At 47.3% G+C, this 25,587-nt stretch overlaps 1 protein-coding gene across 1 annotated transcript; it reads right to left on the bottom strand.

The window, feature by feature from the left end:
* Positions 1–21,457, bottom strand: Slc34a2 (solute carrier family 34 member 2). The gene is made up of 13 exons (XM_021163666.3): positions 21,260–21,457; positions 12,477–12,591; positions 12,246–12,383; positions 11,476–11,604; positions 9,869–10,012; positions 9,257–9,368; positions 6,761–6,956; positions 5,893–5,988; positions 5,166–5,286; positions 3,903–4,070; positions 3,367–3,483; positions 3,144–3,268; positions 1–2,621 (listed from the first exon to the last, which is right to left on the bottom strand). The coding sequence occupies exons 1-13, from the start codon at positions 21,374–21,376 to the stop codon at positions 1,986–1,988; spliced, it is 2,214 nt and encodes a 737-aa protein (XP_021019325.1). The 5' UTR covers positions 21,377–21,457; the 3' UTR covers positions 1–1,985.
* Between the last annotated feature and the right edge of the window lie 4,130 nt (positions 21,458–25,587).

The following is a 25,587-nucleotide window of genomic DNA, read 5'->3' as shown; positions in this document are numbered from 1 at the left end:
CACTGCCCCCTTCCCCCTTTCTCCTCTAATGTAGACATTTTTAAAACAAGGCAGAAGATGGCCTGCACACAGTTTCAAAACATCAGCTGTGTGATTTCAAAGATTCCACATGAGTCTTTGCTTCCAAACCTGGTAACATTCATGAACTACAAAATGTTATGCTTTGCTGAACATAGCTCTCAGTAGCTTATCCCCAGGGCCTGGAAAAGAGAAAACTGAAGGTAGGACTAAGTCCTCTGTGTCCCAAAGTGTCACCAGAAACTACATAGCTTCCCGTGGTGATGCATGGTGAGGTTTGAGTAAGGAAAGATACCTCGTGTCACCCTGCAATTGGAAGCAGCACACTTGCGAGGGGTGGGGGTGGGGTGATTTTTATCTCCCCCTTTCCTTAACCAGTTTAAAAAAATACAATTAACATGGGAACAAGGATCCCATTTTTTTTTTTAAAGCAAAAAAATATATAATCAACAGAGGGCAAAGCCACCTCCTGGGGTGTAACTTACATATTTACAGGGAGGTATAGCGTGGCCTCAGAGAGTTGTGTTTAAAGGCAGTATTACAAAATATACAAAGGTGCTCTTTTCACAGTACATAAAAGAACCCTGCCTCATTTCCAAATGAGACACTATAAAACAAATCACTATTTACTATATATAAGTTATGAAGTATTCTGTACAGATGCATAGCTATAAATATGCCACATAAATGGCTCTTTGGGAACTTTTATCTACAGAGGGGCTCAGTTTGGCATCTCCACCTCTTCCTATGGCAAAGAGCATGATGGGAGAGGATGGAGAGGACATGGTCCTATGGAGCCACACCTGTCCTAAGTCAAGCTGAGGCTTGTTCTTATGGGAGGTGGGGGGAGTTATGGGGATGGTTGCAGAGCCATCGTGGGTATTACACGTGGGCTCTAAAAGGCACAGGTATCCTGTATGAATAGGATCCCACCCTTTACCTGCAGTCACTCCAAACCCTACTGGCTTCATCTTGACTCTTAAGAGCATCTAGCCATTTCCTATCTCCTCCCTCCTGAGAATTTCCTTGGAGCTTTATAGGCATGGAAAGGGGCAGGACGACAAAGCTCATCTATGGAAGATGGGAACATGTTTCAAGAGCAAGAGGGTGAGTGGGTGGATGGAAACAGACCACTAAAGGCTGGCCCAGCAAGTCTCCTTGCACAAAACAAGATAAACAGACCCTTCACAAGCAGATGGTCCCAAGTGGTAGCAATGGAGAGGGCTTGGGACACAGGTCTTACAGGTTCCATCAGCAATATTACTCTGACCAAGAACACCAATGCCTCCTGTTCTAGATTAACCCAGAGCCCTAGGTACAGAAACTAAATATGAACCCCAACCATGCGCCTCTCCATCCTAGGAAGCTGAAGATGAGGACACTGGGGTCAACTGCTTGACCTGACTAGACCCAGATGAAGCCTCCTCCATAGAGAACATGTCCTGCAATGTAAGCTAGAGGCTCACACCTATGGGCTCCAACCATTACTTCACTGTGTGGACTTGGGGCAGGGATGAATAGGAGGAGCTATTGGGTAGGAGGAGTGGACTTTGATAAAAAAAAAAAAAAAGGATGAAAAAAAAAAAAAAAAAGATGTGGCTGAGGTTTCATACCAAGAAATGACTGCTTTGTACATATATTTACAAATACTCTTTACACTGGGTCTTTCCAGAACCTTCCCTAATGCCTCCCTTAAGACTTGACCTTTGGGTGAGGATGGGCTTTGAAAGCCAGAGGTGGATGAAGTCATCTGTGGCCTCTCTGTATTGTCTTCTGAGAGGGAGGCACTTGGGAAGCAGAGAAGATAAGTCCAAATCAACTATAGACTGTTACTCTGGTGGTAGGAGAGCTAGAGTTGGTGTTACTCTTCCTCATCAGAAATCTTAGTGAGGTGGCTGGAGATGCTTACAGAAGGGGTGGATCCCATGGGACCTGAGGTCCTCCTCAGCCCTGACTCCTAGGTGCGCCTAGAACACTGTAGTGTTGGACAGGGCCTTCATGCTCAGAACTTCCACTTGGCCCTTGCCCTCTTCTTGGCACTCTTTGTTCATAGCTGCATTGTCAAAGGCCCCAGAAGCCTTGACCGGGATATCCTGCTCCTTCTCCTCCTCTTCCTCTCCCTGGTCCCTGCAGCACTTGCTGCAGCGACAGCACTTGCAGCCGCACACCATGCAGCAGACACGGCAGCACACGCGGCAACAGCAGCAGCAACGCCTCTGGAAGCAGGTGGTGGCCAGGGAGATGACGTTGTCCCAGGGTTTCAGAGAGTGCATCCATGAGGGTAGGAAATTCCAGTCCCGGAGCTTCAGGGGCAGGATGCTAGGGCAGCGGAACTGCAGCATCCGGAGGCACAGAACCAGGAGCAGCAGCAGGATGATGGGTACGCCCACGCCCACCAGCACTGGCCAGCCTGCCAGAGACAGGCCAAACACTGTCAGCGGGGTCACAAAGAAGAAGAAGATGAGATAGAAGACTGCGAACCAGCGATACTTGGCAGAGATGTTGCCCAGGCCTTTAGCCAGACGGATGGGCAAACGGGTGAATGGGATTGGGTACCACAGCAATATTCCAGAGATGTTGAAGAAGAAATGGCACAGGGCAATCTGAAACAGAGGGTGGAAAGAAATAAGAGTCACTCAAGGTCTCGTGTATAGTTGAGCTTGTGCAGAGCATTATATTCTGTGAACACCCGTCACTTTACTGTCTGGAGATCAGCGAAAGAAGGAAGTAACCCCACTGAAGAGCTCAGCTTTCATTCAGGTCCGGAAGGTGTCATCTGACACGGGTTTGCCTGCTGCTTCACCATACCTGGGCCCATTGTCTCAGCAGCATAGATGTTTTACATGCCCACCTCTTTAGGAACCCATAGGTTTGACACATAGCTCCCTGTGGTTTCTCCCAGTACCTTATGGATAGAAGAGAGTGCATGGCTCTCACTAGAAAATAGTCTATATACTAGGTATGGTCATGGCGTGCATCCATTCCCAGCACAGAGGACGCAGGACCTCTCAAGGCCGTTCCTTATGAATTTGGGGCCAGCATGGGTTTCATGAAATTCTGACTTAAACCAAAAACAAAGCACAGACAGGTTTTATCCCACCCAGAGCCCGGTAGCAGTTGCTGACCTGGAGAGAACTCCTCAAGGTGTTGCCTGGGCTGGCTAAAGCAGCCAGAATGGCGGTGGTGGTGGTGCCAATGTTGGAGCCCAATGTGAGTGGATATGCCCTCTCAATGCTGATCACCCCAATACCTGTTGGGAAAACATAGAACACACAGCATGAGCCCAAGTAACCATGGGAAGAGGTAATGGTGATCTGACTGAGAAGCCAGGGACAAAACCTCACTCACCAATGAGTGGAGTCATGGCAGACGTGAACACAGAGCTGCTTTGCACGATGAAGGTCATGCCTGCCCCCACAAGGATGGCCAGGTAGCCAGTCAGCCAGGCAAAGGGAAAGGGGAAATCTGGAAGACAAAGAAAGAAGGCATGTCATGAGTCCCAGGGACCGATGGCATTTAGTTAGGACTGAGGAACAAGCTAGGATGAGTGAAGGGTTATAACCCCACATATGACCTGAAATTACCAGGTAACTTTTCTAATCTGCATCATCCGGCCAAGTTCACATAAACCAAGGATATGGTTGAGAGCAAGACCATGGATCTAGAAATATACCCCCTCCTCCTTATCCTGATCTGGCATCACAGCACACTAGGGGATGAGCTATGAACTCACCCCTATACTGTCTGCATGGAATTGGGCCCGTGTTTCTGACAAACATCCAAGCACAGGGATCCCTCTTCTGACAACCCTGAGATGCCTATGTTCAGGGCCACACACAAAACCATCCCCAAAGCCCAGAACAGGGTTCAAGTATTGGGCCTACCAGTATTCAAGGTCTTCTTGATGACAGTAGCGACTTGCCCCCTGAGCACAGAACCCAACAGCTTGACTATCATGATCAGACAGCCACAGAGGATCACCAGGGAGACAGTAAGCAAGATGATGCCCACAGCAAGGTCTGGGAGACTGAAGTTCACGAAGATGTGCTGACCTGAAGAGACACACAAACAGGCTTGTCAGGAAGTCAGGGTCCACCCTGTCCAGATTGCTACCTATGACTCCTTTCTCGTGGATACAATCTTGCCTGGCAACTAGACATGGAGACTCAGGCTAATGGTATCCTTTGCAGTTTGCCTTGACACACTGTTGTTTGCTAACTTTAAAAAGAAAACTTTTAAAAGATTGTGTATGTGTGCACATTTGTGTGTGCACCTGTGTGTGTGTGTGTGTGTGTGTGTGTGCGTGCGTGCGTGCGCGCACGCGTGTGCACCTGTGCCTATGCCAGGTACCTGGGTATACCAGAAGTCAGAATTCCCTAGAAGTACATTAGGTGTAAGTCACCTGATGTAGGAACTGCAGTACTTTGCATGAGCATGTGAGTTTACTACTGAGCATCTTTTGCGTTGATGCATCTCCAGCATCTATTTTTTTGAGAAAAGATCTGCTTATAGCCCAGATCTCCAACAGGATAACTAGCTTGATCTGTCCTATCTCTACCTCCTATGACTTAAAAGCAGGCACCACCAGACCTGACTCTGGTTTGTCTTGAGACTGGAAAGTGGAGTGCTCCTTAAATCACTCAGCTTGTCCTGGGCAGGCCCTGGTGATTGTTACCAAAGTCCTTCCTATGTATCCCTTGTGACAAATCCTGAAAACCATAGTTCTACTGACAGATAGCAATTAGGGCATTAGTGATGACAAGTTTGCCTGATTCTGCAGGGATAATCACACCAAAACGTGGTGGTATGATAGAGGAGAAAGTGGGATTCTGGAAAGCTTATAAGGATGAAGGGTTTCCTAAAATATGGGAGTATCAGGTGGGCTCAGTGCCTTGATCAGAAGAGATCAACAAGTGAACAGACCATAAAATCAAACCAGCCATCAATTACCCCTGACTTATTGACTAAGGGATCCGAAGGCACACCAAGGGAGCACTGTAGAATCCTTATCACAAGCTCTTCAGGTAGCATGGAGTCACCAGAAGGCCTGGCATAGTCTTCCCTTTGTTCCTGTAATCACTGGGTTGCACACTGGTCAGACTCCTAGACTACCCACCCAGCTGGCCAGCCAGTTAATTCCCACTCACATTTAGCAATGTTCTCCTTTTGGGTAACGTTCTGGATGGTCCAGGTCTGTATGCCATCAGTCCAGCAATATGAAGGAGAGGTGCAGTTATCAGGAGAGGGGACGGTGACATTCATCTCAGTCTAAATGACAATGACAAACATAAGGTGCGTCCATGGTGGGGGAAATAACAAAAGTGGGGACCAAATGGGACATTATCCTTGGATCTGTATAGTGGCTCCATCATAGGGTGTTTTCCTTCCTTTCAAAGATTTTTTGAAAAATCTCTTGGAACCATGGGGACAAATAAAATCTGTTTCATTTTATTTTATCACCAGCTTTTAGCATCACATGCTTGCATGCACACACATACTACACCCCAGAATTAAGAGTGAGTTGCACCCAAACTGCACAGCAGGTTGGGCAAGTTCCTAGTGCAAGCCATGTCTGCCTCATCAGAAACAGCCTGGAAAATGAGATGCCCCTGCTGCCTACATTTGTGTTGTAGGACAGAGATCATGGTCTCCAAAACAAAAGGCAAGAGTCATCCTTCCATGAGATATTCAAGCATTATACCACGTCAAGGAGGGGGCATCTAACAGTGATGCAAAGGCGTCTATCTCCTTGAAAGGCAGAGGGCAGATAGGACTGCCAGTTGCCTAATTTTTCTCCCTTCCTGACTTCTGATTTGCTGCCTTTGAACCCTTTGATTGACATACTTATTCATCCATCACTTTATTGACACTTACCACATTGGTTATACTTTTACACCAGATCTTGATCAGGCTCTTGTTCTGGGCCGCTGAGTCACCCATTGCGATTTGTTGGATGACCTTTTTATCCAGCTGAGGGGAAAAATAGAGGAGCACGGGTCAGCAGATCCTCAGAGTGGTTGCTGTCAGGGGACTTTGGATGTTTTGGGGGCTGTGAATGTGAGCCACTGGACACACCCTATATGAAAAGATCTATACCCTCCCCTACCCCCAAACTCCCAAGGAGAACAGCATTATCCTCCTCTAAAGCTGGTGGCTTTCAACCTACGGTTCTCAACACCTTTCACAAGACATCGGAAACATATTTTACATTCAGATTCATAATAGTAGCAAAATTACTGTTATGAAATAGCAACAATAATCTTATGATTGGGGGTCATCACAACATGAGGAAGTGTAATAAAGGGTCACAGCATTAGGAAGGTTAAGAATCACTGCCCTAGAAACTGGCAGACACTCAGAGCAAAACTGTAAGGGCACTGATAGCCAGCAGGTTGTAGAGACCTACTGTTTAAGTTCAAGTCCTGGCTGGCCCTTTCTATCCACATCTAGGACAGACACCAAGGATCAGCAGGCATGACTGACCTCAGCTGGGACAGGGGAGTAACCATCAATAAACTGTTATGACAATGGAAAATATGTGGGCACAAATGCTCACTGATTATCTCTCAGAAGTACCCCTAACCTCACCCAATTAGCCCCCACTCCTAATAGGGTAAACCAGGCTATGTCAAAGGAATACAAGTGACACAAATATCCTTAACTTCTGCCTCCTATGGCTTCTGTCCTGCTCCCGGTCTCGTTAGGCTCATTGAGATGTGAGCTGTACTAACATAGCCATTACCTGGATGATGAGCTTTGTGAAGGGGTCTGTGATGACTTTCAGAATGTCTGGGGCATCTTCTCCATTCTGGAACTTGAAGGTTTCCAACACAAGGTTGGTCAGGATCTCCAGGTAATGGGTGGCAGCCTCCAGAGGCAAGAGCACCAACACAGAGAGCCAGTTGAAGAAGTCATGAACAGTGGCTCCTGCAAATGCCCTATGGGAAGAAAGCCACCATAGCCATATTATATTGAGGGAGGTGCAAACCGTCCACCTAAATACACACAGGTGGTTGGTCTAGGAAGACTTTTCTGACCAGTATAGTATCCTAAGAACCACACTTTAGCAGAATTGCATCAAGACTCCCCCCAAACCCTTCTTGTACAGATTTTTAAGGCTGGAGAGAACTGTTAAGAGCACTGGCTGTTCTTCTAGAGAACCTGGGTTTCAGTCCCCAAACCCACAACTCCAGTTTCTCCAAGTATGCAGATACATGCATTAGAGGCAAACACAATAATAAAATAAAAATTATTAAAAATCAATAAAGATTCAGAATTATGAATGGTTTCCCTACATGTTTGTATGTGTACCATACACCCAGAACTGGAGTTATATAGTTGAGGGTCACTTTATGGGTCACATAGGCCATCTGCAAGACCACCAAAGACTTAACCACTGAGCAACCTCTTCAACCATGCCTAGACCACTTAAATTGCTTGGAAGGCAACCTGTCCTTTAAAAGGTAGAGAGAGAGAGTAGTGGGCCAGACCATCAGAACCTTCTGACCAACTGGATTCCTTTTTGGGTATGGAAAGGGGGTTTCAAGACAGAGTTTCTCTATGTAAAGCTCTGGCTGTCCTGGACTTGAACTCAAAGAGATCCACCTGCCTCTGCCTCCCAAATGTTGGGATTAATTGTGTATGTGTAGTATATGTGCATTGCACCAGTAAGGGTCTCATCAGAAACCTAGAAATTGGAACTACAAGCATGCGGGCCACCATATGGGCACATGGGTGGTGGGACTAAAACCAGGTCCTCTGAAAGACAATTGAGCCATTTCTCCAGCCCCTGAAATCTTAACCTTCAATTCTCAAAATTCTGAGACAAAAAAAAATATCTTTCAAATGAAGAAAGTCTGAAAATACCTACCACAAGGTATAATTGGTATATGGCTACAGAGAAGCACTTAATAAGCAGATGGGGAAATAATTTAGAAATGAACCATTCAAGTTCTAATATTTGGTCTATGGTATTAGCTAGTCTCATTCTTCCTGAAGGCAACCAAAGACACTTTCATACACTGCTGGTGAAGTAGAAAATGATTCAGATTTCCTGGTGCTCGGTAAAATGTCTAGGAGCTCAATAAACAGTTGATACAGTAATTACTGCAGCTAAGACAATAATCTAAACCTCCAAGAAGGATGCCACATTGAACCAATATCGGTTATGCAAACCATACTGAAATTTATACACTTGGGGAGCAGAGTGAGCTAAGTCAGCTACATCCCAACATGTAGGCAACTCATTAGGCCTTACTTAGGCTTCTTTTTCATAGGCTACAAGGAAGCAATCGGTGTAAATAATCATGAGATGAGCCAAGATTTTCCAGAATCGAAACCTAACTGGAATCCTGACTGGGGCCAGTGGATGACATCACTTTGTCTCCTTTGGCTTCAGGATGGATTGGGGGGGGGGGGGATAGAGAAGGCTGTCTGGCTTCACGGGGAGATCAAATTAGAGAGTGCCCGTCTTAATGTGTGTTATCATGTCCATCAAGACATGTCATCAGGGACCAAATGAGAGGTGGCTCAGGTAGATGGACCACTGTGATAGCATCCCCTGTTGATTCACCGGCAGACACGACAAACATGACCATTCTCCCCAAAAACCTGCTATAATGTCAGTGGCTTGACCACACTGCGATGGCGTCATTGACAAGCTGGGAATTGCTTCTGCATTTTAATAAGCTCTGGGTAGAGTCTGTGGCTGACTGGTTAGAAAAGAAGCTGGGAAACTTCCTTCATCGCCACGCTAATGCCGAGACAGAGGGTTTCCCTGTGTCTATTTCCAATGGCCCCTATTTTTCTACCTCACACGTCATTGGCTATATTTGCCTGTGCTGCCTCACAGGTGAAGAGATAGTATTAGTAGCAGTGCTAGCCTAAAATGGGAGTTTTATGAAGTTATAATTATCTATGACTAAGTGAAACAACAAAGCCTGCCCCACCCAACTGGCCTTGCTTCAATGCTACCACCCAGCTGTGCTTGTCTAGCTGGTGCTTTTCAGGCACCCTGACAGTGCTTGCCTGCATGGCTGTGTAATCATTACAATAATTTACTGGTACTGTTGGATATTATTCTAGCTTTACAGATCAGTAAGTGGATATTAATCTGGGATTCCCAACACTGGTTGGACTGGAGGCTCCTTCCAGGCTAGCAGACAAGCACACCTTCATAACTTGTTAAAGGCATTGTGGACATAGTCAGTGGACACCAAGCCTGCCCCAAATCACCTACCTTCTGAACTCATTTCTGTCTCCTGCCTGCATAAGCGCCACAATCGTGTTGGTGATGGAGGTTCCAATGTTAGCGCCCATGATGATGGGGATGGCAGCCCGAACCGTCAGCACTGAAGGGTAAAAAAAAAAAAAGAACAGTGAGGGAACCTGCAGGCAGGGGAGCCATGCTCCACAACACCCCAAGTGTGAGATGAACACACTGCAGCTAAATATTCTAGAAAGCAGGTCTCAGTTTCTTTGGGAGGTGGTGTGTCATATATAACACTACACAGCTATTAAAATCCAGAGAGGGGAGTCAATGAATCTGCATGCACCCCATGTACCAGAAGACCCCCCCAAAGCCTCTCTGGTCCTCCCATCTCACAGGAGCCCAGGAATCAGTGACTAAAGGAATGGCTGAGCCCCAGAGCTGAAGACACATTTTTATTTTACTCATTTCAAAATATTGTATTAGGTATCTTAGGCTGGCCTCAAACTTGCTGTGTAGAAAAAAAATTGTAATTAACTTTGGCTAAAATACTGCCAGGGCTGGGGGTCAGGGGAGGCGGGGAGATGAGATGGGGACAATAATTGTAGCACTGCCTAGAGCCAGAGCAAGTCCCCAACTCACATGAAGAAGCAACCATGCTGACGATGATGGAGGAAGATGTGCTGGAGCTTTGAACCATGACTGTCACCAGAACCCCTATCACCAGTCCAGCCACAGGATTAGACATGATGGAGTTGTTGCTGAAGAACTGTCCGGCCACTTTGCCTAGAAGACAAACAATGGTTATTGGAAGATAACCAAGTGTCCACACCAGGCCAGCTGGCTGTAGAGTAGGAACCTAGCCCTCATCTCAGCTTGGCCATGTTTCTTGCTTACTATTCTTTTTCCTTGCATTGTTCTAAGAGGGAATCTGTCTGTCCATGTGAGCCTCCAGTCCCCCCATCTTTAATTTCCACCCTCCAGCTTAGTCAGCCAGCCTTTTTCCAGTCATCTTTATTCAAGAACCTGGCTTCATATAGGCCCTGAGTCCTTTAAGTTGATCCTCTATTCCCCAACACCTTCAACTGCAGCCTGAATTCTACAGGAGTCTTTTGGGAGTCTATCTGTGTGACCCTCAGTCTTTCCTCAATCCATTTTATAATGGAGGCCTAGTGTCTGGATGTGCATTGTCTAAGGTAATAATCATAAGCCAAGACCCTTATGTCCCTAAGGGTCAGGGAGAGTTACCACATTCAACAGTGTGGCCCCTAATGAGTGACCTACCACCCATCCTTTATGTCAAAAGTTTGGGTCAGCTAGGCATGGTAGCCCATGCCTTTAATCTCAGAATTTGGGAGGCAGAGACATATATAATTGGAAATAGTGGACCCTCTCCTAAAAAGGACTGGGAAGGATGAGATGGCATATGTCTTTAGTTGCAGCAGAGACAGGTGGATTTGAAAGTTAAAGAACAATCTGGTCCAAATAGGGAATTCCAGAACAGCCAGGGTTACATAAAGACCCTATCTCAAAACAGGAGGGGGAAAAGACTATTTGTTTATATCTATCCCAGGGCAACCAAAGCATAAAAATCCACAGTCTCTTGTGTTACCCTGATCAGTGCTCTGGAATCCCAATGTGTTCATTACAGGCTGTGTTTAAAGTCTGGTTAGTTAGTGACCTCTGAGCCTTGATCATCTCTTCCATGTGGGAAAGGCTTAGAGAGGACTATTCCAGACAGGGCCACTCAGGGTGCTATCTATCTGTTGTCACCCAGAGAGAGTCCAAAGTTAACTGAGCACACCTGGGAATTTCATTCTGGATTTTTGAAACACTGACCATTGCGTCCTGCGCTCAGGCCAGAGAAGGTATCTACTGTGGGCTCTTCCCAGCAAGGGTTGGCTTTGATCTTTCCTGCTTGCTTTGACCTAAGGGATCATTCTTTTCTCAAACTCTAGACAGAAGCCTGGAGGCAGCAGGAATCCTGCAGATAAAGGGAGTTGAAACAGCTTCCTGCTGGGGGTTGGGCACAATGGAAAGGGTTCTGGTAGCTGACATCAGCTCCTAGCTTAAGCAAGAGCCACTTAGATGCTTCAGTTCTCTGCTCTGTGATGGGGGATGTCTGAGATAGTCAGGTTTGCCCTCACCCACCTCAGCCATGGTGAAGTAAGAGAAAACCTGTCATCTGCCCACCTGAATTGAGAAACCAAGAGTCATGAATAACCCACCTCCAGCCTTAGGGTCCTTACCTCCAACAAGCTGGAAGGCGCTGCTCAGTACATCCAGGGAGCACACGAACAAGTAGAGAAACCCCAGGAGAAGAATGAATTTCCCAATCCCCTGGAAAATGCACAGCGTCTTCCCCTTGGTGTCTCTCTCTGTGGTGGGGAAGAGGGAAGGCGCAGCCGTTAGACTTCTTAGGGGGGAACAGAGGTGCTTGGCAAGGGAGCTTGCATACAGCTCTACCTTCTCCCCACTGGCTTCTATCAAGGCCTGGGTGTGAGGCAGTTTCCACTGCTGAACCTTTCGGTGTGTTTCTAGAGAGTCAGAGGGGAAGGAGTGCAGTGTGGTCTGGGCCCAGCAGAGCAGCAGACCAGGATGGATAGATGGCCCGTCAAGTGAACTGCAGTGTTGTTGAGGTAGTGAGTAGTTACACTAGCAGTTAACTGCTTCTCAAACATCTTCAGAAAGCACAGATAATCAATCAACCCCTGCAATCAATCAATCCCCTTCTCCCTTTACCACCCAAGCCTTTCCTAGCTGTCTTGGGCTTGATCGTAACCCCACACCTGAAACGGAAATAAGCTCTTGATCACCCCAAGTCTTCTGGCTGTATTCTCGGCACCTAAAGCCTAAAATTAGCAGCATCCACACAAATGTGTCATGACTGTTCCCTGATACGAAGGGTCCCCTAGTTACTCTGCCTCAGAACCCTGGTACAGGAGACACACAAAGGGAAATGCTATGGACAGGCTGGGTCCTTTTTCTGGCCTCTGCTGTATGCTGGACATCCACTTACCTGACCATTTGATCCCAGTGTCCTGGAGTTCAGGCAGGTCCCAGGGGTCCGTCCCCTCAGGGTGCTCCTCTATGAGAACCAGGGTGGAATAGGAGGGTAGCAGTTCAATCTTGGCTACAGGAGTCCCGCTGTCATTTGCTGAAAACAAGTAGCAAAGGCCATGAGGAATGGGAGCCGAATTTCCATGGGTCCTCAAAGAGGGCTTGTCCCCAGTTGGTGACCGGCACTTACTTTTGCTGGCCTCCTTGTCTTTGGCAGGTACGCTCGACTGTGGTCCAGAGGACCCCTCGATGAATTTACTGGGGTTGGGGTGGGCATTTTCCAACTCGGGCCAAGGAGCCATGATCTGCAAGAGAAGGACAGAGCTTGCTTAAGTCTACAGCCGCTGATGTCACAGTTGCCTGAAGGAAAGACATTTCTTACAAATCTTACTCCTTAGGAGTGGGAGAGACCAAACAGGTGTCTGTATCAATGGTCTCCATTGTCTAGCTACGCTGGGGCAAGTTCAACTGTAAATCTGCATCAAACCTCACCCAGTGGTCTTGACATTATGTTTACGCTCCTAGACAGCCCACCTGTGGTTCCCTACCATCTGGGGCTTCTGTGGAAGTGTAATTGTGTGGGCGTGTCTCTGGACCAAGTGCCTTTATGCCTCTGGGCACACAGTACCAGTTTCCTCTCTGTAAAATGGACACCACTCTTCATACATCTGAGGCTTCAAGACTGGTAGTGAAATAAAGGTCTAATAAATCACAGCTAGTACTGAGTCGTCCTACCACCAACAGTGGCCCTTTATCAGAGGGGCATTGTTCCCAGGCTTTGCAGACTTCCTTGTAACCCATTTTCTCCACAATGTTCCTCTCAGTTCCAAGCCAGCTCATCTGGCTAGCCGCAGCCTGTCCTGACACCACTAAGGAGAACAACCCAAGGGACAGAAGATTCACAGAAAAGGAAGTACAAGCAGCTAGAACCGGAGTTCCAGCCTCATCAGCAATTCAAGATATGCAAATTAAGTGACATTACCAGAGTGCAATCTACTGTGCTGAGATAGCTAGGTATGCTGTCCCACCCCTGCAATCCCAGCATTCGGCAGCCTGAGGCACATAGTAACTTAACTCCTAGAGTTCGAGGCCACCCTGGGTCATAGAATGATGTTCTAGAGGAGTCTGGGCTAGAGAAGATGCTGTGATCACACATGGAAAACTCGCCAACTGACCAACTCATTTCTCTATGGGAATTAGAAGGGGAAGAACATTAGATCTCAGACACACCTGCTCTATCAGTTCTCATGAGAGGGCTTCCCAGAACCAGAACCAGGATCCATCTGATATCTATTTCCGGCTTACCAAGCACTACCAAGAAAGGGTCATTCTCGGGACCTGATTTCTGTCTGGCCTGAGATGTGGTCCAATACCTATTCATTGAATAGATGGCAACACAGACCAAAAGATATTTCCTGATCAGTCATTTACAAATTTGTAAAATAAGAAATGGGGTTAGTGTGTTCTAAGAAGAGCAGATCAAAGTGTCATAGCAGGTCAAAAGAGGTGGCAACCACACCTAGGCAAATGCTCTTTACTATGAACAAGAAGCACAGTATGTCTTATTCTAGCATGGTTGCAATAGGGTAACAACGATCCAAAATCATTCCCTAAGGTTCAGAGTGGGATGTTCACATTTACCCAACTTCAGATTCAAAGGGCTGACTCTACCCAGGTATATGACCTGTGGTTTTGAAGCCAGCCTGGCTAGCTATATAGGAGGTTCCAGATCAGGCTCAGCTATAAAGTAGGGCCCTGTGGCCACGGCCACACACACACACACACACACACACACACACACGAGTGCAAGGTGATAATCCTAAACTGTGGAGTTAGCTATTGGTACAACACTTGTCTAACATGTCTAAGATCAAGAATCTCTGAACAGCAGCAACAAGAAAGACAGTTGTATAGGTTTGTCGCACCCCTACCTTTCCATGATATGACCTCATGGTGTTTAACACAGGTGAGAAAGCCAGTTACAGCCATGATCTGAGAGAGTCTCCAGCTCCAGAGGCTCCCTGAGTTCATGCCAGGCAGAGAACTCACTAGGACCCTAATCGTTGGGAGGTGAGATTGATTGGGAAGGTTGTGAGTTCCAGACCAACATAGGATAATATAGTGAGAAGATACCTTAGCCCCTACTCTCCAACAAATCAGGGACTCCCTGGCCTACTCATCCTGACTGACTGTGAGGGAACACCTGAGAGAAGGAGCGACAACAGGGATGTCTCCGAGTCGGTATCGGGCATGAAGTGGCTCAGGCCAAAGGCGCAGCACAGGCTAAGTAGGGAATAATCTCGCCTCAGCTCACAGGCAAAATTGGAGCCGATGGCCACTTCCAGGGCACACGGGGCTTGTAGGAGGGGGGAAAGAGTCTGTGACTCAGAGCTCAAACCAGAGCTTCCTGCCTGCCCTAGATGAGTGTCAAGGAGGAAGGAGTGTGTGACCTGCATTCTCCCTGGGGCTATCAACCTGTACTGTGTTGTTGGACACCTACTGTGGTCTCAACTTGAAATTCACCCCAACTTAAGCTAATTCTTCAGCCTTCACCAGACACATGGTCCCTTCCTTTCCTGTTTATAACCGAGATTTTCAAAGCCATCTCTGACTGCTCCCAAGTCTCTCAGACCTAATGGCTCTGCCTGGAAGCATTTCCTGCCCCAGTCTAGATACCATCCCACCATCCAGGGCCTCTGCAGCTCCCTACTGGATGGAAGTCACAGCTCTCCTAGCGTGACTCCACATCTCCCATGGATGAACCTTCCTAGCACACAGTTGTGCTGTTGACACCCCCAAATTCCACTGCCCATTGCTGCCCTCAATTGATGCCTCTCCTCTAGGTGTGCCTCCTCCAGAGTGGTCCTTCCACTTTGAGTCTCATTTCTATCTTGATGGTGACAATGCTTCACTACTCAACCCACATCCTCCTTCTCGCTACTCTGGCCTTGCCCTTTTCAACCCTGGCACGTGCCAACCGAGTGACTCATCTGGCACTTCACACATCAGTGTGACATCTCTTAATGAATTTTTAATAACTAGGACCATTTAATGAGCATCAAAGAGCTACTCAGTGCCACACTGGTGCCCAACATCCATTCTCATCCAGACTTTATGCACAAGAGGGATGGCAAACACGACTGCCAAAGCAGCCTTGCCGTGGAAAGAGACAACTTTATACAGACCTGCCAGACTGGGGCTTCACCTACAGTTTGGAGGAGTCACATCAACATGACTGTCTTTCCGCCAGTGTAAATTTTACTTGTGGAATTGGGAAAGGGTGGCAGGCCATTTACTGGCATGATTTACATTTCCAGTGTTGTTTTCCTAGACCTTAACAGTGACATGCAAGTCAAGGTACTGGGGGATACTTAGCATCACCCCTGTCTCTTACTAAATGTCATGACCCCTTCACCCCAAATTTAACAGTATCTTCAAATATTGTCAAAAATCCCAAGGGACCGTAGACTAGTATACCAGAGGAAAGTTGGGAGCTTTAGATTGCAACTTCCTGGATTTGCGAGGCAGCTTGGCCTTTGCACCCTTGGGTAAGGCCTTTCAGTTCTCCTATATGTGAAATGACAACAGTGTCAGTGGAGACTCTCAGCACGGTGTCCAACACTCTGTAGCGCTTGTGGTCATGCAGTGTCTTTCTAAAATGACCACAGGAAGATTTTCACTAGGATGTAGAATTAAGACTTCAAGCTTGGTGTGGTGACTAACTCAGGGGAGAACAAACACTAAGACTAAGCATTGAAGCTCCCCTCAGTGGCAGCACTGGGGTGGAAGAGGCAAGCTAATCTGAGTTCAAGGTCAGGCTAGTCTACAGAGTCCCAGGCTAGTCAGACTCCCCCCCCCCCCCCCAAAAAAAAAAAGTTCCTTTTAAGCTGGGAAAAGTAATGAACTCCTGCAGTCCCAGAATTTGAAAGACTCATGTAGGAGAACGACAAGCTGTAAGCCAGATCAGGATAGTGAAACATTTTAAAAGCAGGATAGATACACACACACACACACACACACACAAACTTTAGGATTTCCATAAGCTATTTGGGGTTACCTGAGGAATGAAGGGATCTTTCATAAGGGGCTCTCTATTCTTGGAGGCATGCTGAGAAATTTCTAGAGCCATTTCCTACTTCTAGTAATCTGAAACTCGGGGACTGCCCTGCTTCTGAACTTTTACCTCACTTCCACAAATAAAAAAGTAAGCTCTCGGATCATAGTAACCTGCCTATTTCTCTCTATTCTAGGGCCCAGGGGAATGAACCTAGCAAGCAAATGGATAAGCCAATACTAAGTAGCAATTTCAGCCAGAGTCTCCCTGACAGGAGGCTGTCCCTCATCACCGTATGCAAGTTGGATCGGCTGGGACTTGTTGGCTAGGACAATTATTCCCTAGAAACTGTGGCCTCTTGCCACAGCGGGCCCCACCAAGGAACGTAACACAGCAGTCAAGTGTGACTAGGTTGCTTGTTTCCCTGTTAGCTACAGGATGTGTTCTGTGACCAGATTTCCATGGCTGGCCCAATCCCAACAAGAAAGAAACATCCCCAGTCTGTCTTTGTGGCAGGTCTGCAGTGTCTTCATCCACTTCCAGTGCTGTTTATTATTGGTTTATGCCAAAAGCGAGATGGAGCTCTACTGATTACCTGTGCTCCTTCTTGGGAAACTTCCTTATTCTGAGCCCCAATTACTTGGCACCATGCTTCCCCTATGAAGCAATCTGGTACTCAATTGCTGGGGCTCTTTTTGTCTGCCCTCCATCACCACTTAGACCAGATTCTGGTAGATCAGAACAGGATCTGTAGATCCACACACTTGGCACAACCATCTTGGGCAAGCATCTGGAAGCTCTTTGGCCAGTCCCTTCCTGACTCTCCACCCCCACAGCTGAGTGTGACCTGAAAGGTAGGAAATGTATGGCAACTGGCAACCATCCAGCCATGCCACTCTACTGCTCTGGCACACTGGTTCCCATGCTCTCAGCCTCCTGTGCTCTCTGTGCAGGATGAACCAGAGCCTGCATCTAGGACTCTGGAGCAAAGACTGGGCCTGGAGCAGACAAATACCCTACAATTGGCCCCTGGATTATTAGGTCATCATTCCATGGATCCTCCAAGTCCCTGCAAGTAACACTTGTGTGGCGACTATAGTGTCTTTGCACACGATTGTAAGACACAGAACCGTTGATGGAGGTGGAGATCACTAAACATCTAGGCTTCAATGTCATCATCTCAAAACTGGAACAATGTCATATTCCTCCCAGAGCTGTTATGAAGATTAATTGATACTGTGTGTAGGAGAAGTCTGAGCAGTACCTGACACAGTCGCCCAACTGGGGGAATGAGTTGCGTCACGGTGAACTAGTCTAAGTACTACATGATGCACACGAACCCGCTGCCAACCTTGGGCACAAGGAGGACTCCAAAGGACATTAGTGATGCCTTGTGGCATGATCCTTCAACAAAGGCAGAATGAAACAGAGGCAAAGAGAACCAAGGAAACATGTCTATAGTCACACATATGCCTTGGGGGTGACATGACAAAGAAGGAATTTTTCTTTCCAGAGTACAATAAGGAAAGCAAAGAAGTTGAAAAAAACTTGCCCAAAGGTCACATCGCCCTGTATGTCAGAGAAAGGTGGTGGAGGGAAGGAGGGAGAGAGGGGGGGGAGGGAGGGAGAGGGAGAGGGGGGGGAGGGAGAGGGAGAGAGAAGAGAGAAAAGAGAAGAGAGAAGAGAGAGAAGAGGAGAAGGGGGAGAGAGAGAGAGAGAAGAGGGACGAGGGAGAGAACCAAGGGATACACATTTCCAAAGCCTTATACACCATAAGCCTCACAGCCAGGGGTCATAGGAAGCCTTCAGGTCCTATCTAATCAAAGACTCAGGAACACAAGTGCGGGGATCACTCCTCTGTCCCTGACCATGTCCCCAAATATAGTGACCAAAAATTCTGTAATGGCTGGCTGCTTTCCCCAACAAAGACTTCAGACCCAGCAATCCTCCAGGTATGACTGCTGAGGAGAGGACAAAATACTAAACAGGGCAGACAGAGGGATTCCATGTGAATCTGAGGTCACTGACCGAGACATGGCAGACACTAAACCTGCTTCCTAAAGGGAAGCAGGAAATTAACTGTTGGCCCCCTCCAAAGGTTTCCCCCATGTCCAGATACCACTGTTCTCTCTGCTTTCCTGCCCAACACCATATTCTTTCTATCACTCTTGCTACCTGCCAGAGCAGCAGGCTTTGAGGGAGAAACATTGAATCTAACAGGGTATCAATTGCCCAACTAGACCAAGAACCATCACAAGGGCCCCAGGTCCTGTGGCTACCCTAGGCCCACTTCTACAGAGCTGTGAGACTCACTCTTGGCTCCATTTCACACAGGCACACACAATGCCAAGAGGAAGTCAGTCCTCCTGGCAGGCTCAGAAGGGGAACCTCTGGGCTCTTCTAGGACTCAAACTGGGAAACGTGAGGCACCTGGCGGCCATCCACGCCCTTCACTTTGCATTCTTTGAGCTTCTCCAACCAGGACCTGACTGGGACCAGCTGTTTTTTCAGAGCTTGCCCAGCTAAGATCCAGGATTGAAAAAGTGAATCAGCCCATGTCCGTGGCCCTGTGTCCTCTCACCAGCTATGGCCATAGCACAAGAATGACCACTGAAGTAAAGGAGAGCAGTTGCCACTGACAGGCAGCCCAACGTCAATTGAGACTTACAGGCTTTGTGTACAGGCTCTGGCATAAGTCCTGTACACAGATTAACTCACTTCACTGTCCAGCATTTTCAGGGTTGTCTCATTGTTTTTATTGGTGGATGGTCAGATACACCATATAATCCATAGAAGTCAGGGCAATCCTTCCATCTCAGGCTCAAAGTTGCAGGAGTTTAGCACCAAACTCAGCTAATGGTGGCTTGAGACCAACTTTTAACACAGAGGGAGAGATCTGCTTTATGCTTACCATTTAGTTCTAACTGTAGGACTACCAGGGAGAGGAAACCTGAGATACAGAAAAATGTTCAAAGTCAGAATGAAAGCAGCTCCAGAGACAGAAGAACTCCACACAGCTAATGTTAAGGCCTGAGGAGTTCTTCTGCTTCGGCAGAATAACCCAGAGCCACTGAAGATGGAGTGGCTGCTGTCCCTTGGCTTCCTGTGAGCCTCAGAATAATCCCCTGAAGAGGAGGGAGGGGTGTGAGCAGAGGGGTGTGGCACTAGTGGTGCATGCCTGAAATCCCAAGGCTGCAGAAGCTCAGGCAGGATTGTCACAGGTCTCAAGGATGGTCTGGGCTACAACATGTACTTGTTCAAAATCAAGGGGGAGAGGGCAGACTGCTCTAGGTCTTGCAATTAGAGAATGGCTTTTAGTTTTAGATTTGAGGTGAAAGATACTATTTAAGATATTTAGCCTAACACTACAAACTTGTGCTCATACAGGCTGCTACATTACCTTTTTAAATTTGTAAAGTAAATTTCAGTCAGGTGTGATAGGTCAAGTCTATAATCCCAGGACACACTTGAGGAGGCGGAGACCTAACTAATTCAAGACTAATTGGAGGTCTGGAGAGATGGCTCAGCAGTTAAGAGCACTGACTACCCTTCTGAAGGTCACCAGTTCAAATCCCAGCAACCACATGGTGGTTCATAACCATCTGTAATGAAATCGGACACCCTCTTCTGGCGTGTCTGAAAACAGCTACGGTGTACTTACATATAATAAATATATTTTTTTAAAAAAAGGACTAATAGGACCTACTCAACACTCCATCTCAAAAACCCAAAGGCTAGCTATGTAGCTCAGAACAGCCACCACAAAGCATAAGATTCTGAGTTCAATCCTTAGGCTGTCAGGTAGTTGACCTGTAACTATTCTGCCTTGTTTGGGGGAGTTAAAAGCTAAATTTGTAAACCTACGTATGTGACAATCTTTATTGAAATCTAGTATGCTCCAAACCAGATCCCTCAAATACTGTTTTGGGGTGTTTTGTTTTGTTATTTTCTTTTTCATAAACTCAGGCTATTTTGTGCCTTGGCAGCTACAGTCGTGGTACCCTAGAGGGGTAGGGGAGGAAGGTAACTTGTGTAGCATCCAAAACTATTACAAAGCCTGCCCTTCTTGCCCAGGCTTACAAAAGCTTGTAAAACAGAAAAGGTCATTATCAGCTGGCATAGGATAAGACGGTCTCCCAGTCCCAAACAATGCTTACTGTGGGGAGGCTCAGGTTTTCCAGAAATGCCTAACCGAGAACAAGTTTCAGTCTACAAGACAGGAAAGGGGACAGAGATGACAGAGCCACCCTGCTAGCACAAAACTCTCCTGAAAGGACCACCCCCCACCAAGTACAGGACCGATGATCCATGGGTTTTAAGAAAATGCCCACAGTACCTATGGCAGGCACCTGTCCCTGTGGAACTTTTAACTCCAAAACGGGCACTCCTCCTCCAGCTTGAGCATACTGTCTCCCTCGACCCTGTGCATATCCCTCTGCCTTAAGAACCAGAAATCAAATCCTGCTTAAGACATCTGAAGGGCAAAAACTTTTGGCCAAGTCCCCCCAGAAGGGTCTGCATCCTCCAGCAGCCAGAGCAAACCTAGAACTTGCAGGAAAGACCCAGGTGTCATGAGGAGGGCCACTACACATCAGAGACCTAATGGGAGTCACACGGGTAGTAACCCAGACAAAGCGTGAGGCCAGCCCGGCAGATCCTCCCACCCCAAGCCACAGACACAGCTAGCAGGTGAGGCATGTCCACCTACACTAGTTCTAAGAGTTGTCCTGACAGCAATCACAACCATCTTTAAAAAAAAAATCTGAAAGTTTAAGATGATGTGCTCTCATATCCTCCTCTGCAGCCCAGAGCCAGTCAAGTCCCTTAGGGGTGTCTACAAGAATGAAGTCACTTAAAAACTCAGTGTAGGTCCTTGAGATCAGAAGCAGCCGGCGGTAGCGGCCGGCCGGTGTACTCACCAGCGCTCCCTTCGCAGGTAAGGGACAGCAGGAGGCACCCAGGTGGAGCGCAGCTGAGCGCCCGGTATATATACAGCGAAGGTGTTGCGCAAAGAGGCCGGCGGCAGTCGCTGTCATCACGCCCCTCGCACATTCCAGGACCGCCTGCCGCCGCCGCCGCGGCACTGCCTACCTGCCGGCTTAGTGAGCCCATCGCGGGGAGAAACCTCAGACCAGGCCCGCTGTAGGAACGGCCGAACGGCCTGCGCCCCGGTGGCGCCCCGCGCGCCCCGAATCCCTGCCTGCCTCCCCCACACGCGGGAGTTGCTGCGAATGCCGACCACCAGCTGTGGGTCCCTGCCCTCTGCCTCGTTCTCCCAGAGAGTCTCTGTGCCTTTCCGTCTCCAGGGCTGGAGAGGTTAGACACTGAGCAACAGATTGTAAGTTCAGGGACAAGATTCTTCTTCTTCGCAACAAAGCCAGGATTGTTCCAGGTGCCTCTGCCTGGAGACCTGTCTGGCTTGGGCAGTTAGAACAAGGTCAGCATGGATCTTAAGACTGACTGCTAGGGAGTGGCGGGCCTGGAGAAGGGGTGCTTTTTCTACAGTGTGGGTGCCCTGGGTCAGTCCCCCCCCCCATCCCCATCTCTGCCCACTGTAAGGTGGCCCGGAGATCAGCCCCAGGAAACCCCCCTCCCCGCCCCCCAGGCTAGTACTGAACAAGATGGAAACAGTGGATTTAGCCTCAGATCAGAGCTTCAAAGCCTTGCCTCAGAGGCCCAAGAGCCAAGATTAAGTAAGGCACGGACGGGGTAATGGCACAGGCTCACACAAGAACTGCTAAAACAGAGCTAGTTTTGCCTCAAACTCCAAGTACCCATAACTAATGTTTGGAGTCGCGCTGCCCTGGGATAAGCTCTCAGGATCTTAGCTGCCTGTCTTCTGTCCCCTCCTCACTTTTCTCAGTGTGAAATGTGTGTCCTTGGCTCACAACACTCAATGTTTTAACACTGTCCTTCCAGAGTTGGAGGACTAGGAAGGTTCTGAGACATCACAGGTGCCGATACTGTCTACAGCAGCACAAAGCACAGACGACTCAGCTGGAGACAGGGAAGAAAGCTAATAGCCCTATTGAGGAATAATGTTTGCTCTACAGGACAAACTAGGGAGTGCTCAGCAAGCACCTCTCAGAGCACAGGCTGGAGTAAACTGAGTCCACCCCCACGTGACCACGGAGCTCAGCACAGCCTGTAGCCAGCGGAGGGCAGGGCAGGCTGCTCTCTCCACCTACGCTGTTCCCAGGAACCCTGAGGCCTTCACTCACTGGTCATCTATCCTGTGACCCTGCCTCACAGTGGCTAAAGGCTTCCCTGAGGTAACTGCCTTGCCCCTTGCTTTAAAATCATTTCCCAAAATGGAGCCCATGTGGGAAGATCAGCTCTGCCAAAAACCTTGGGAAGTCTCCGTTAAGTTCCAGTAGACAAGGGAACGTCAACCAGAGGATTTATGGCTCTCAGGGTGGTATCTTCTTGGTTCTAGATTGACTACAGTTCTTTACTTCTCTGCAGTGTGTAAGTGTGTCTACATTCATTCTCACCTCCCTTTAATCAGAATGTGGTCTAATAAAGAACACTCCCATGTTTTCATTTAATCTCTGATACCCGGTATCTTCATGTAATAAGCCTATGTTTACATACAAACTTCTGAAATACTATCACCAACATAGATTACCCCAGCTAACCTCTGATTACGTAATGCAGCACTGTAAAGTAGAATTAGGTAGATCATGCCATTAATTATTCTGAAATTGAGGTCCAGACCATCTTCTCTATGCTATGGAGTTCTGTGTAACTGTTACAGGCCTAAAGCCTGTGGGATGAGAACACTTGAAATCCTATCATTGATTTGGGTGTTTTGTGGGGTTTTTTTTTTTTTTCCTGTAAAATATGTACTCATGCTGATACGGAGTGGAACATGTTCGACTTCTCATATAAAAACATTAGATTTGGGAAATCATTTGCAATCTGTGCTACTGAGACCTTACCACATACAGGCTCCATAAGAATTTACAGAGTCAGCCAGGCGTGGTGGCACATGCCTTTAATCTCAGCACTTGGGAGGCAGAGGCAGGCGGATTTCGGGAGGCCAGCCTGGTCTACAAAGTGAGTTCCAGGACAGCCAGAGCTACACAGAGAAACCCTGTCTCAAAAAAACCATAAAAAAGAACTTACAGAGTCACAGTGCTAGGAAATTGCTGGATTAAGCTATCAGCAAGGTTCCCTCTTCTTTGAGACAGGGTCTGGTCTAACTATGTAGCCCTGGCTGTGCTGGATCTCAGATCAGCCTGACTAAGCCTCCCAAGGGTGAGGATTAAAGGTGTGTGCACTATACCCACCCGGCTTATTATCTTTATTTTTAAATATGCGTTTCCTTCATAGAACCTTTGTTTTATGAGGAACTCAGAGCATGGTGGCTAGAAAGAACCCAGAGCCGAACACACTGGCTCCCATCTGTTATCTCACAACTAGAGCAAGTAAAGGCACAACTAGGAAATTGAAGGCCTAAACTGAGACCATGTCTCAAACGGACACTTGATTCACAGCAATACCACTGCAGTGTAATCTTCAGTAAATGGATCGCCATCGAATGGGAACAAATGAAATGAGGCTCTGCCTCTTACCCTACACACATAATCTAGAGGCAAATATTCCTGATAATAAAAAGCTCAAGCCTTTAAAACAAAGAAGGCAGAAGTGGTGGGTACACCTGTAAGGCCAGCACTGGGGTGCAGAGACACCACAAGAATCAGGTGATCCTTGGTTAGATATCAAGACAGGTCTGGGCTGCAGGAGACTGTCTCAAAAGAACAAAAATTCAGATGCTGTGGCTTTAATCCCAGCCACTGAGAAGCAGCTCAGCCTGATCTCTAAATTCTAGGACAGCCAGGGCTAGGTAGATAGACCCTGCCTCAAAAATAAACAAAGATGAGGACTGGAGAGATGGCTTAGCACTTTTGCTCTTATTAGAGCTGTTTTGGGTTCTCAGTTTCTACATGAGACTCAACCATCTGTAACTCTAGTTTCTGGGGATCAGAGGCCCTCTTCTGACTTCTGAACTCCTGCAGGCACACGCGCACTTACCCCCCAAAATTAAACAGAACACATGGACAAGCCAGAGTGAAGTGTAATCGTCACTGATAATAATGATCACAAATCAAAGAAAACACATGAACAATCAAAGAAAGCCAGGGCAGACCAGCACATCTCTGAGCAGCCTGGATCCTCATCCCAGAACAGGAAGAGAAATTGACTAACACTGGAATTATTAACGTTTGTTGTCGTCAAAGTAGCCAGATGGCAACTTACTCAAGTAAAGAAAGTGCATCTTACCAACATAGTGTTAATTTAAAGCAAAGTCAGGAGAGTTCCTAATTGCTCTCATTAAATTCCCCAAAACCAGCCTGACTGAATTTTAACAGGAATGCATACTTTAGTTGTATAACTGTTAAGTTCAGGAGCAAGAACATGCCTCGGAAGTCACTCGGCCTCTAAGAATGGTGTGGTCTTCCCAGGCTCACTGGTCTTAGGAATGGTCATTTCCTTCGTGATCAATTCATGAGCTTCATTAATTCCCTTTCTGTATATTTTTATTTGGTTGAGACAAAGTGGTGATGCACAGTAGTCAAGTCAGGCCTTGAATTCGAGATCATCCTGCCTCAGCCCCTCCTTTGGATGAGATGCTCACCACTCATTGCTTAAGCTTTGCACATTACAGTAACCATAGTAACTGAATGTGGTGGGACCTGACCTAAGAACACTGGGTGGCTCTACTAAGTTCCAGTGCTTTAGAGGCCAGTAGGTTTGAACTCCTTTCTGTCACATGAATACTGTAGTCAGCAAAGCTACAAAACCCTGCTTACTCTGCTCAGGACACAGATGTTAAACGTTAAGTTTTCCACACAGTGACTCATTTCTTCCTACAAGATAAGTTTATCGTCTCCATTTTATGGATGAGAAAATTGAGATAGAGATTGCCTTGCCCATAGTCACAGTGCGGTTACAGAATCTAAACAAGGCAATCTGGCCCAACCAGCAGTTTGCAAGGCCACCTAAAATCAAAAACCTATGCTTTCTGTTGCCATCTTTGCAACTGAATTTCTAATAAAGTTTCTTATAAGTCTCAAAATAGAGCAGACAGATATGAACACCTGTAGCCCAGCTACCCAGGAATAGCACAGTAAGATCCCATCTCATGACAAACTAGACATTTTCCTACTGTGAACAAGCAAATTGAACAGCCTCTTGAAGAGCTATCATTTACTAAACCTAAAGCCACCCCATAATTCCTTAA

The sequence above is a fragment of the Mus caroli genome, unplaced genomic scaffold (genome assembly GCF_978045245.1).
Source record: "Mus caroli unplaced genomic scaffold, Mus_caroli_1 scaffold_4, whole genome shotgun sequence".
NCBI lineage: Eukaryota > Metazoa > Chordata > Mammalia > Rodentia > Muridae > Mus > Mus caroli.
This window is presented reverse-complemented; position numbering and strand designations above follow the sequence as displayed.

Bases quoted from the DNA above. Each gene is read 5' to 3' on its own strand.
- Slc34a2 (XM_021163666.3), bottom strand. From the start codon at position 21,376: ATGACAGCGACTGCCGCCGGCCTCTTTGCGCAACACCTTCGCTGTATA. The intron at 12,384-12,476 runs GTAAGTGCCGGT...ACTTGTTTTCAG, and splicing joins AGACAAGGAGGCCAGCAAAA to CAAATGACAGCGGGACTCCT. The intron at 3,484-3,902 runs GTAGGCCCAATA...TTTGTCTTCCAG, and splicing joins CAAGAAGACCTTGAATACTG to ATTTCCCCTTTCCCTTTGCC.